Raw genomic sequence first — 14,265 nt, 5'->3', positions numbered from 1 at the left:
TTAATTTCAGAAATATAGACATGCCAAATCTGATGATTCTTTTTAATGCACTCTTATATTACTAAATGGCTAACCTGATGCATAGCCCCAATTGCAGGCTACCTTTGATTTACATTATTTACTATAATTGGCCAAAACTAAAAATTTAAAATCCTGGGTGTTGTGTGATGTCCTTAGGTTAGTTAGGTTTAAGTAGTTCTAAGTTCTAGGGGACTGATGACCATAGATGTTAAGTCCCATAGTGCTCAGAGCCATTTGAACCACTTTTTTTTTAACTGCTGTCACGACCTATTAATTAACAGGTTTAGTACGGTAAGTATTACAATTAGAAAGTGTGTGTATATCGTGAGACACCGCAACTCACAGAGCGCAAATTACCCATGCTACATTCATTCAAAAGTCAAGTAAAAACAGTCTCGATCGCGTTTTCAGATTTTTTGTGAGCAACCAGTTTCGGCCCTTTCTGAGACCATCTTCAGGCTTTTTCCCACCTTATGGCTGCTGGTGGCGGCAGACGGAGCGAGATCTGTAGAAGTAAGGTTGTCAATTCTAATAGCTTGCAGTCTCAGAGTACAGTCAGAAATTTACACAGCAACTGTTAGTATTACTCTATTCTCCTTTGGTATATTTTCAAACTCAGTAGCGCCATTTGAGACCTTATATCTATTTTATACACAGTACGATATGGCTAGTGACTGTGCTTGTTGTGAGCGGATACAAGGAGAGTTAGCTGCTGTCCGTAAATAGCTGGAAGCTGCGTTGGCTACCATCGACAAGCTTCTAGCTAATGTTCAACGTTGCGGTGACATCGGGGAGCCAGTGACAAGAACTGCGACCCCTTTGGTGCCTCTGGAATCCCCTGGTGACCAGGACATAGCTGCGGCTTCTGATACGCAATATCTGAGCAGTCTGTCCTCACTCCAGAGTGGGTGGCAGACAGTAGTGGGTTCGTGTGTCACTGGGAAGGCAAGGGAGGGAGCAGGCCATGCGGCTGGCTCCCTACGTCTTAGCAAAAGGTACGAGGTGCTACCCAGTGTTGATGATAACTGTGAGCCAGCAAGGGATGCCTCTCCGGCCAGCGGTCGATTTTCCTGCCCAGTCCGGACAAGTACAGAGGGTGGGTATGCTAATCACTGGGAGCTCCAATGTTAGGCGGGTGATGGAACCCCTCAGGGAGATAGCAGGTAAAGCGTGAAAGAATTTCAGTGTGCATTCGGTACGTTCGCCGGGAGGTCTCATCCGTGATGTGGAGGAGGCCCTGCCGGCGGCTATCGAGTGCACTGGATGTAACCAGCTGCATGTAGTGGCACATGTCGGCGCGAATGACGCCGGCCGCTTGGGTTCTGAGACCATCTTCGGGCCGGCCGGTGTGGCCGTGCGGTTCTAGGCGCTTCAGTCTGGAACCGCGCGACCGCTACGGTCGCAGGTTCGAATCCTGCCTCGGGGATGGATGTGTGTGATGTCCTTAGGTTAGTTAGGTTTAAGTATTTCTAAGTTCTAGGGGACTGATGACCACAGATGTTAAGTCCCGTAGTGCTCAGAGCCATTTGAACCATTTTGAACCATCTTCGGCTCCTTTTGGCGGCTGGCTGCTTTGGTGAAGGCAGCTAGCAATGCACGCGGGGTGCAGGCTAAGCTGTCTGTTTGTAGCATCATACCCAAGATTGATCGCGGTCATCTGCTTTGGAGCAGATTGGAAGGTCTAAACCAGAGGCTCAGACGAATCTGCGACGGTATCAGATGCGAATTTCCCGACCTCCGCTATCAGGTGCAGAATTGTAGGGTTCCCCTCAATAGGTCAACCGTGCTCTACACGCAGGAAGCGGCTACTAGCGTAGCGGAGTACGTATGGTGTGCACATGGGGCTTTTTTATGTTAGAGAACCCCTCAATTGGGATCAAAGACGATTTGCCTGTTAAATCAGCCACAGCGACCTCAGAGAATCTTGGTCCTCGCTGATCAGAGATAGAAAAGATTAATATGACTTTAGTAAACTGGAGGAGCATCCAAGGAAAGGACCCAGAATTAGTATCGCTCACAGAAGGTTATAATACACAGATAGTATTGGGAACAGAAAGCTGGTTGAAACCAGACGTCAATGACAACGAAATACTAAGTTCAGGTTGGAACGTTTATCGAAAGCCTAAGTTAGTCGCCAATGGTGGCGGCGTGTTTATTGCAGTAAAAAATTTGATAAAATCTAGCGAGGCTATCAATGATTCCGAATATGAATTAATCTGGGTGAAATTGAGTATCAAAGAACGGTCAAAAATGGTGATCGAATGCTTTTATAGACCAACTGCGTCAGGGTCTGTGGTTGCAGACCGCTTCAGACAGAACTTGCAGAATATCATTACTAATTTTCGTGATCATGCCATTGTAATAGGGAGTGACTTCAAATTGCCGGATATAGATTGGGAGTGTTATGCCATGAAAACTGGTGCCAGAGGGAATCGTGTGGCATTGTTCTGGATGTCTTATCTGAAAATTACATTGAGCAGATAGTTAGTGAACCAACTCGTGAGGGTAACGTGTTAGACTCCCTTGCAACAAACAGACCGGAACTTATCGAATCAGTTAACGCAGAGGAAGATATCAGTGATCATAAAGCTGTGACAGCATCTATGACGACGGGTCCTACAAGGAATGTTAAGAAAGGTAGGTAGATATATTTGCTCACAAGGGTGACAGGATACAAATTTCAGAATATTTCGGCAGTCAGCATCGCATATTCGGTGATGAGGACGAAGATGTGGAGAACAAATGGAAAAATTTAAAGGCGTCGTTCAATATGCCCTAGACAAGTAGGTTCCGAGCAAGGTTTTAAGGGATGGAAAGATCCACCATGGTTTAATAGCCGTGTTAGAAAAGCGCTACGTAAACAAAGAGCACTTCATCTCAGATTCAAGAGAAGTAAAAACCTAGCTGACAAACAAAAGCTGAACGAAGCGAAAATGAGCTTAAGGAGAGCAATGAGAGAAGCGTTCGATGATTTTGAAAGTAAGACATTGTCTACCGACCTGAGCAAAAACCCTAAGAGATTTTGGTCGTATGTAAAATCAGTAAGTTGGTTAAAATCATCTGTTCACTCTCTCAGCGACCACACCAGCACCAAAACGGAAGATAGAGAGAAGGCCGAAATACTAAATTCGGTCTTCCGAAGTTGTTTCACCGCGGAGGATCGTAACACTGTCCCTCCTTTCAATCGCCGTACAAACATCAAAATGGCAGATACAGAGATAAACGGACGCAGAATTGAAAAGCAGCTACAATCTCTTAGTAGCGGGAAGGCTTCAGCACCAGATGAGATACCTATAAGATTGTATAAAGATTATGCGAAAGACCTTGCTCCCCTTCCGGCAGTAATTTATCGTAGATCACATGGGCAACGAAAGATACCTAAAGACTGGAGAAAACCGCAGGTCATTCCCGTTTTTAAGAAATGCCAGAAGACAGATCCACACAATTGTAGACCTACATCGTTGCCTTCAATCTGTTGTAGAATTATGGAACATGTTTTATGGTCGAGAATTATGACGTTTTTGGGAAGTGAACATCTCCTCTATAAAAATCATACATGGATTCCGCAAACAGAGATCCTGCGAAACTCAGCTTGCTCTGTTCCTCCATAAGAGCCACAGCGCAGTGGACAACGGCGCTCAGGTTGATGCCGTGTTCCTTGATTTCAGTGAGGCATTTGACACCGTCCCGCATTGCCTTTTAATGAAAAAAATTTGAGCTTACGTAGTATCGCAGCAGACCTGCGATTGGATTCAGGAACTCAACACGTCGCTCTTAACGGAACTAAATCGACAGATGTAAAGGTGATATCCGGAGTATCACAGGGAAGTGTGACAGGACGTTGTTGTTTACAATAATACACTCCTGGAAATTGAAATAAGAACACCGTGAATTCATTGTCCCAGGAAGGGGAAACTTTATTGACACATTCCTGGGGTCAGATACATCACATGATCACACTGACAGAACCACAGGCACATAGACACAGGCAACAGAGCATGCACAATGTCGGCACTAGTACAGTGTATATCCACCTTTCGCAGCAATGCAGGCTGCTATTCTCCCATGGAGACGATCGTAGAGATGCTGGATGTAGTCCTGTGGAACGGCTTGCCATGCCATTTCCACCTGGCGCCTCAGTTGGACCAGCGTTCGTGCTGGACGTGCAGACCGCGTGTGACGACGCTTCATCCAGTCCCAAACATGCTCAATGGGGGACAGATCCGGAGATCTTGCTGGCCAGGGTAGTTGACTTACACCTTCTAGAGCACGTTGGGTGGCACGGGATACATGCGGACGTGCATTGTCCTGTTGGAACAGCAAGTTCCCTTGCCGGTCTAGGAGTGGTAGAACGATGGGTTCGATGACGGTTTGGATGTACCGTGCACTATTCAGTGTCCCCTCGACGATCACCAGTGGTGTACGGCCAGTGTAGGAGATCGCTCCCCACACCATGATGCCGGGTGTTGGCCCTGTGTGCCTCGGTCGTATGCAGTCCTGATTGTGGCGCTCACCTGCACGGCGCCAAACACGCATACGACCATCATTGGCACCAAGGCAGAAGCGACTCTCATCGCTGAAGACGACACGTCTCCATTCGTCCCTCCATTCACGCCTGTCGCGACACCACTGGAGGCGGGCTGCACGATGTTGGGGCGTGAGCGGAAGACGGCCTAACGGTGTGCGGGACCGTAGCCCAGCTTCATGGAGACGGTTGCGAATGGTCCTCGCCGATACCCCAGGAGCAACAGTGTCCCTAATTTGCTGGGAAGTGGCGGTGCGGTCCCCTACGGCACTGCGTAGGATCCTACGGTCTTGGCGTGCATCCGTGCGTCGCTGCGGACCGGTCCCAGGTCGACGGGCACGTGCACCTTCCGCCGACCACTGGCGACAACATCGATGTACTGTGGAGACCTCACGCCCCACGTGTTGAGCAATTCGGCGGTACGTCCACCCGGCCTCCCGCATGCCCACTATACGCCCTCGCTCAAAGTCCGTCAACTGCACATACGGTTCACGTCCACGCTGTCGCGGCATGCTACCAGTGTTAAACACTGCGATGGAGCTCCGTATGCCACGGCAAACTGGCTGACACTGACGGCAGCGGTGCACAAATGCTGCGCAGCTAGCGCCATTCGACGGCCAACACCGCGGTTCTGGTGTGTCCGTGCGTGTGATCATTGCTTGTACAGCCCTCTCGCAGTGTCCGGAGCAAGTATGGTGGGTCTGACACACCGGTGTCAATGTGTTCTTTTTTCCATTTCCAGGAGTGTATATCAAATGGTTCAAATGGCTCTGAGCACTATGGGACTTAACTTCTGAGGTCATCAATCCCCTAGAACTTAGAACTACTTAAACCTAACTAACCTAAGGACATCACACACATCCATGCCCGAGGCAGGATTCGAACCTGCGACCGTGGCGCTATAGACGGGATTAAAACAGAAGTAAGCGGTCGCGCGGTTCCAGACTGTAGCGCCTACAACCGCTCGGCCACTCCGGCCGGCACAATAATATAAATGATCTAGTAAAAAGTGTCGCATGCTCTTTAAGACTATTCGCAGATGATACATTTGCCACAGTAGCAACGCCTGAAGATTGTAAGAATTTGCAGAACGACCTACAGAGAATTGATGACTGGTGCAGGCTCTGGCATTTGACCCTGAACGTAAATAAATGTAACATATTGCGCATACATAGGAAAAGAAATCCACTACCGTACAGCTACACTATTGATTACAAACTGCGGGAGACAGCGTCTGCTGTAAAATATCTAGGCGTAACTATCCAGAGCGACCTTAAGTAGAATGACCGTATAAAACAGAAATTGGGAAAAGCAGACACCTGACTCACATTCATAGGAAGAATCTTAAGGAAATATAACTCATCCACGAAGGGAGTGGCCTATAAGGCGCTTGTTCGTCCGATTCTTCAATGTTGTTCATCTATCTGGGATCCCTACCAGGCAGGACTGATAGAGGAGATAGAGAAGATCCGACGAAGAGCGGCGCGTTTCGTCACGGGATCGCTTAGTTGGCGAGAGTGCGTTACAGAGATGTTAAGCAAATTCCACTGGCAGACGTTACAGGAGAGGTGTTGTGCATCACGGAGAAATTTACTATTGAAATTTCGGGACAGCAGTTTTCAGAAGGAGTCGGACAACATATTACTTCCCCCACATACATCTCGCGAATTGACCACGAGGAAAAAATTCGAGACATTAGTGCCAATACAGAGGCTTACCGACAATCATTCTTCCTACTCAATTTTCGCAAGTGGAACAGGCTTGGAGGGATCAGATAGTGGTACCGAAAGTACCCTCCGCCACACACCATTATGTGGCTTGCGGAGTATGATGTAGATGGATCGCGCTCCGTCTGCCACCACCAGCAGCCATAATGGCGGGGAAAACTCTGAAGACGGTCTTAGGGAAGGGTCGAAAGCAGCTGCTAACAAATAAAAAAAATCTGAAAACGCTATACAGTCTGTTTTTATTTGATTTTTAGCATTTTTACCGATCGCTGTCCTCCAATTACAGAATGCTTTTTAAAATTTTATATTTACTCAGTATTTGAGAATGAGAGCATCTAGCGACTTCCAAGAAACATCACATATAATTTCAAATCTTTGAAAAGATTTTTCGCTGACCCAGAAAATAAAGAGAGGAAAAATGTTTATCTTGTGCTTTATTTTCGCTGTTCATGCACTGAAATTTCAACAAAGCGCAAGATGCTTTAATGAATTACTTCTTTATACCAACTCTATTCGCCACACATTTTGCAGTTACCATCCGGACATACCACTGCATGTACCTGCACACTTACATACATCATTGTACGACACATAGTTCAGAAGATGTGACGCATTAAAAATTGAGCTGCGTCAAAAACTAGCGTTTTTTAAAACGGAGCATTTCAAACTGTTTTATACATGAAAGTTCGAGTCCTTAAATAGTTTGGTGGTGTTATTGGTGTCATCTCTTCCCATGACAAGAGCAGTGGTATGAAACCTGGCACTAGTGAGACCCAGAAGATAGTAAATACCGATGTCGTGGCTGATGTGACGTTATTTTTCTGACGATATTCGATAAAATTCTGCACAGTCACCTAGTTGACGAAAAAAAAAATTGAGCGTTCAGAACATCATATTAGCTATGCACCTGAACTTAAGAGTTCCTAGCAAGTACAACACGCACATGATTCTCGACAGACGGAAATCTTCAGTACCCCCCCCCCCCCACCAGGGAATATTATAGGACTATTACTATTCACTACACATACTACACATATAAAAGATGAAAATAGTGGATAACCTCGGAATCCCCAAGACGCATGAAACAGTTCACAAAAAAATGGCTCTGAGCACTATGGGACTCAACTGCTGAGGTCATTAGTCCCCTAGAACTTAGAACTAGTTAAACCTAACTAACCTAAGGACATCACAAACATCCATGCCCGAGGCAGGATTCGAACCTGCGACCGTAGCGGTCTTGCGGTTCCAGACTGCAGCGCCTTTAACCGCACGGCCACTTCGGCCGGCAAACAGTTCACAGATTCTGCTGTTGCATACAGAGAAATCACACTGCTCGGTAACTGTAGCGAACTTCAGGAAGACCTGCAAAGGATCAACGCTTGGTGAAGAGATTAGCCATTGGCCCTTACGATGAACATATCTAACTTATTACACACAACTAGGCGGAAAGACCTGCCACTGAATGATAACATAATCGCAGAACAATCATTGGAAGCAGTTACACAGTTAACACTTCCCCAATGTAGCCCGTGTCTCACTCGGACTCTGTTTTTGGGCCAGTGCCCAACTGAGGCTCGAGCTACATCGCGAAACGGTTAAATATTTGGGCGTATGCATAGGGAGCGGATAACCACATAAAACTAATCGCAAAAAAGGCAGATCCCAGACTGAGATTCACTGGAAGAATCTTCAGAAACAACACTACATCATCAAAAGTATCCGGACACCCCCGAAAACATACATGTTTCATATTAGGTGCATTGTGCTGCCACCTATTGCCAGGTACTGCGTAGCAACGACCTCAGTGACCGCGTGTGAGAGCAGAATGGGGCGCTCCGCGGAACTCACGGACTCCGAACGTCGTCAGGTGACTAGGTGTCACTTGAGTCATACGTCTGTAAGCGAGATTTCCACACTCCTAGGTCCACTGTTTCCGATGTGGTAGTGGAAACGTGAAGGGACACGTACAAAACAAAAGCGTACAGGCCGACCTCGTTTGTTGACTGACAGAGACCGCCGACAGATGAAGAGCGTCGTAATGTGTAATATGCAGTCATCTATTCGGACCATCACACAGGAATTCCAAACTGTACCAGGATCCACTGCAGGTACTATGACAGTTTGGCGGGAGGTGAGAAAACTTGGATTTCAAGGTCGAGCGACTCCCCATAAACCACACATCACGCCGGTAAATGCCAAAGGACACTTCGCTTGGTGTAAGAAGCGTAAACATTGGACGATTGAACAGTGGAAAAACGTTGTGTGGAGTGACGAATCACGGTACACAATGTGGCTATCCAATGGCAGGGTGTAGATATGGCAAATGCCCGGTGAAAGTCATCTGCCAGCATGTGTAGTGCGAACAGTAAAATTCGGAGGCGGTGGTGTTATGTGAGGTCGCGTTTTTCATGGAGGGGACTCGCACCCCTTGTTGTTTTGCGTGGCACTACCACAGTACAGGCCCACATTGATGTTTTAAGCAACTTCTTGCTTCGCAGTGTTGAAGAGCAATTCGGGGATTGCGATTGCGTCTTTCAACACGATCGAGCACCTGTTCATAACGCACTGCCTGTGGCGGAGTGGTTACACGACAATAACATCCATGTAATAGACTGCCCTGCACAGAGACCTGACCTCAATCCTATAGAACACCTTTGGGATGTTTTGGAACGCCCACTTCGTGCCAGGTCTCATCGACCGACATCGATACCTCTCCTCAGTGCAGCACTGTAAAGAATGGGCTGCCATTCCCCAAGAAACCTTCCAGCACCTGATTGAAAGTATGCCTGCAAGACTGGAAGCTGTCATCAAGGCTAAGGGTGGGCTAACACCATACTGAATTCCAGCATTGCCGATGGAGGGCTCCACGAACTTGTAAGTCATTTTCAGTCATGTGTCTGGATACTTTTGATCACGTAGTGTATAATACAAACACGAAGGATATAGCTCATACAGCTCATTTTCGACCGATTCTCGAATATTACTCTTCTATCTGGGGCCCTCATCAAAAAGGACACCACACCACAAGTTCGTTTGGTAAGACACGCTCATTCAACTGCAGTGGCAGACATCACAACAGAGGCGTTATGCATCACACTGTATTTCCCTTTTAAAATTTTGTGAGAAGAGTTAGTTGATCAATATATTTCTTCCTCCTACGTACATCAGGCGCAAAAACCATAAAAGAACGAGGTGCGACAATAAAGTAGTGAGACTGATGTGAAAAAAAAATGTTGCTTACCGTTTTAGTCAAGTTTAGTGTTGTCTCCTTCAAAGTAGTTCCCTTCTGATTGCACACACTTTTTCCAGCGCTTCTGCCATTGATGGTAACACTTCTGGAACTCATCTTCTGTAATATCCTCCAAGACCCTCGTCACAGCTTTTTGGGCATCTTGTGTTGTTTGAAATGATGTCCCTTGACCGCCGTTTTGACCTTTGGAAATAGAAAAAAGTCGCACGGAGCGATATCTGGTGAATAAGGTGGCTGTGGTAGCACTGAAATTTGTTTTGAGGTTAAAAATTGCTGTACTGACAGAGCTGAATGGGATGGCGCATTTCCGTGATGCAGAATCCAACTATCGGCAATGTTGGCATGGACACGAAGAAATCTTTTACGAAGTCTTTCTAAAATTTCTTTGTATAATATTGGTTAACTGTTTGTCCAGGAGGCACCTAATCTTTATGAACAATTCCCTCGGAATCAAAGAAGCACACAAGCATGCATTTCACTTTTGACTTTGACATGCGAGTTTTTTTTGGTCTGGCTGATTCCTCTGAGCACCATTGCGAACTTTGGCGTTTTGTCTCTGGACAAAAAAAAAAAAAAAACAACTTTCATCAACAGCGATAACACGGCTCATCAGTTCTGGATTGATTTCCGTTTGCTGTAACAGATCGGCTGCCACATTTTCCCGTGTTTCTCTCTGTTGTGGTGGATATTTTTGGGGACCTTTTTTGCACAAATCTTTCTCATACCAAGATCTTCAGTTATTGTTAGACAAACAGTTTCTCGATTGATGTTCAGTTCTTCTGCAATTATTTTCACAGATAATCTTCGGTCAGATCGTACGAGTTCACACACCCTGGCCAAGTTGACATCCGTCCGTGAGGTTGATTATCGTCCACTGCGGTCTTCATCGTCAACATTCGTTCTGCCTTCACTAAACATTATATGCTAAGTAAAACTTGACCTCTTGACATAACCTCCTCTCCAAAAGCCTTATGAAGCTTACCATAAGTTGTCGTCACGTTTTAACCCAATTTAACGCAAAAAGAAATGACACACAGTTGCGTAATATTATGCGGTTCCATTTCCACGATGAGAGACTCAAACACGTCTTAACTTATTACAGCACAACTCACGACTGAGCAGTTGCATCGATGTGCCATTGGACTAGAAGCAGCTTATAGACCAAGGTCAAAGATATTGTGCCTACGCAAGCCTGCAGGGTTGCCACATCTTGCAAAGAAAATCAGTCTCATTACTTTATTGTCCCACCTCGTATAATTAGAAATATTTGACTCAAAGACATGTTTACCAAGTGTCGTTCTTGCTGTGCCCAATTCGTGACTGTAAGTGGAAAAGGGAGAAGTGACAGTGGTAAGCACGCCACACACCTCTGAGTTGGTTGTGGAGCATAACTGTAGATGTAGGTGAAGGATATTGTTCAGCATATGACAACTAATGGCATTTCTGATAGCGGTAGGCTAGTTTTATTTGTTAAAATTGCCTTCTTGAGATTAATGATTGTAATGTTTGGTGTGAAGAAGTTGTATATCTGCTTCCTTGCAGACGGTTGCCTGGCTGGTAGCATCGCTGGAGCTGTTCCACGCACCACAGATCCTCTTGCAGCTGATGTCACTAACAGACGCTTCGCCTCTGCCCCTGCTCATTATGATCGCTCCCCTCTGCTCTGAGGTACGTCTTCTACAGTGACGCGATTGTCTTACAAGGATCACATGCTAAGTGCACTAACCTAAATCTGAATTGATTCCTCCTTACGCTTGCATTTATTGTTGGATATGAGCGTGGGTAACTGCAAAAATTTGTCGAAGAGGAGGGCAAGATTTCTGAAATTACTACACTACTGGCCATTAAAATTGCTACACCACGAAGATGACGTGCTACAGACGCGAAATTTAACCGACAGGAAGAAGATGCTGTGATATGCAAATGATTAGCTTTTCAAAGCATTCACACAAGGTTGGCGCCGGTAGCGACACCTACAACGGGCTGACATGAGGAAAGTTTCCAACCGACTTCTCTTACACAAACAGCAGTTGGCCGGCGTTGCCTGGTGAAACGTTGTCGTGATGCCTCGTGTAAGGAGGAGAAATGCGTACCATCACGTTTCCGACTTTGATAAAGGTCGGATTGTGGCCTATCGCGATTGCGGTTTATCGTATCGCGACATACCTGCTCGCGTCGGTCGAGATCCAATGACTGTTAGCAGAATATGGAATCGGTAGGTTCAGGAGGGTAATACGGAACGCCGTGCTGGATCCCAACGGCCTCGTATCACTACCGGTCGAGATGACAGGCATCTTATCCGCATGGCTGTAACGGATCGTGCAGCCACGTCTCGATCCCTGAGTCAACAGATGGGGACGTTTGCAAGACAACAACCATCTGCACGAACAGTTCGACGACATTTGCAGCAGCATGGACTATCAGCTCGGAGACGCTGCATCACAGACAGGAGCGCCAGCGATGGTGTGCTCAACGACGAACCTGGGTGCTCGAATGGCAAAACGTCATTTTTTCGGATGAATCCAGGTTCTGTTTACAGCATCATGATGGTCGCATCCGTGTTTGGCGACATCGTGGTGAACGCGCATTGGAAGCGTGTATTTGTCAACGCCATACTGGCGTATCACACGGCGTGATGGTACGGGGTGCCATTGGTTACACGTCTCGGTCACCTCTTGTTCGCATTGAGTGCACTTTGAACAGTGAATGTTACATTTCAGATGTGTTACGACCCGTGGCTCTACCCTTCATTCGATCCCTGCTAAAACCTACATTTCAGCAGGATAATTCACGATCGCATGTTGCAGGTCCTGTACGGGCTTTTCTGGATACAGAAAAGTTCAACTGCTGCCCTGGCCAGCACATTCTCCAGATCTCTCACCAACTGAAAACGTCTGGTCAATGGTGACCGAGCAACTGGCTCGTCACAATACGCCAGTCACTACTCTTGATGAACTGTGGAATCGTGTTGAAACTGCATGGGCAGCTGTACCTGTACACGCCATCCAAGCTCTGTTTGACTTAATGCGCAGGAGTATCAAGGCCGTTATTACGACCAGAGGTGGTTGTTCTGGGCACTGATTTCTCAGGATCTATGCACCCAAATTGCGTGAAAATGTAATCACATGTCAGTTCTAGTATAATATATTTGTCCAATGAATACCCGTTTATCATCTGCATTTCTTCTTGGTGTAGCAATTTTAATGGCCAGTAGTGTATGTTTTTATACAACTAGTTTGGTGAGATGGAAGATGTTCCATGTCCCCATAACAAAATTTGGCAATAAGTACACAAAACTGATTGTACCTCAAACGATCCATCGGTAACCACTCAAGATAGGGTAGCTACTCTGATGCCTGAGTAGTAATTACATGCCATTAGAATACCCAATCCTCATCTTTTTATCAGGCCACACGAGAGGGGGGATTTCCGGGGCCTAAGCGCCTCATGTAGGGCCCAAGTCTCTCAAGGGTCCGGACCCTGCACGGAGCTAAGTTGGCAAAATCAAGCTGCTGTTGTAAAATAAGTTTTGTATCATATAATAAATAAAAGAATATTACCGCAGCGCTAGCACAACCAGTCTTCCTTTCCACTTTAGTTCTTCAGTTTTGAGTCATATAGCCCAGATGCTTACAGTTTTATTTCATGTTTAATCTTGAATGCACTATATTTTCTTTATATACTGTGCATTGAACCCACGTTGGGACGGTGTCGAAAAAGTGCTTGCCTTAAATGCTGTTGAAGGTCCTATCAAAGCCTTTTCCCTACACGTGTACACGTCGTTAGCAGTGAAATGTCGTTATAATTTGGAAGGTCCGCTAACAACATTCAGAAGTAAGACATTTCCGATTCTCTCTCAACGTGATTCACACGGGAAACGAGTATGCAGAAAATATTTTGAATTCAAGACACACAAAACAAAGTATTTCTATTTGTAAAAAGTTGTCCTGGAAGAATCGTGAAAGAGAAGAAATGAAAGGACATGAAAGACAATGTTAACCTTCATGCGCTCGCGCTAGGAACAGTCACGCGAGAGCTCGCGCAGGCGGCCGGCCGACCGCCCGAGAGTTTTCTTCAATCTCTTGAGGTTTTCCGTTTTTAAAGGTCATATTTCCATAAAATATCGACAGAGGATATCTCACACAATATTGCAAACACATTTGTAATCAAAATTATTTATTTAACTATAAAATATACAATGGAATGCAAAAAGGAAGCCAAATACCCAAATGAAATATAAGAACATTTTTTTTTAATTGTAATCTTTTGGGACTATATAATGTAATACGTAAGACTAGAATTATTCACTGTCTTACTCGTCACAAGAAAAGCTAATTTTGCTTTGAAAAAAGAATTTTTGATTGAAAACGCCACAAACATTTCTGTCAGATGAAAAATGCTGATCAGTCTGTATGCATTTCATTTTCATTTTGAGGCTGACAACAATTATTGCACGTAACTGTCGTGGTTGAATGTCGTAGACAGACGTTTCTTCCACATTCACCGCATTCTCGCTTTGTTTTTATATTCTTTTTTGAGCCATACAAATAACATATTCCTCTCCTTGTAGGGGTTGATACAGCTGGATAAACTACGTCACTCTCTCTGTAATTTTCCAAAAATACTAACAAATTTTTTGGTAAATGCTTCAATTTAGCTCTTTCTTTCAGGTTTTCGCTCATCAGTTCCAAAGATAACGCATGTAAGAATTGTCTTCTCGTTTTTTCTTTCATATTACCTGT

General features: G+C 45.5%; 1 protein-coding gene across 1 annotated transcript in view; it reads left to right on the top strand.

Annotated features, from left to right (window-relative positions):
* Positions 1–14,265, top strand: part of LOC126263679 (visual pigment-like receptor peropsin) — a 152,978-nt gene that overhangs the window by 112,884 nt on the left and 25,829 nt on the right. The window contains exon 7 of the mRNA XM_049960801.1: positions 11,066–11,191. Coding sequence (XP_049816758.1) covers positions 11,066–11,191 — 126 coding nt within the window. The remainder of the gene's footprint in view (positions 1–11,065; positions 11,192–14,265) is intronic.

The sequence above is a fragment of the Schistocerca nitens genome, chromosome 6 (genome assembly GCF_023898315.1).
Source record: "Schistocerca nitens isolate TAMUIC-IGC-003100 chromosome 6, iqSchNite1.1, whole genome shotgun sequence".
NCBI classification, from domain to species: Eukaryota; Metazoa; Arthropoda; class Insecta; order Orthoptera; family Acrididae; genus Schistocerca; species Schistocerca nitens.
The sequence above is the reverse complement of the archived record's forward strand: the minus strand, read 5'-3'. Positions and strand labels throughout refer to the sequence as shown.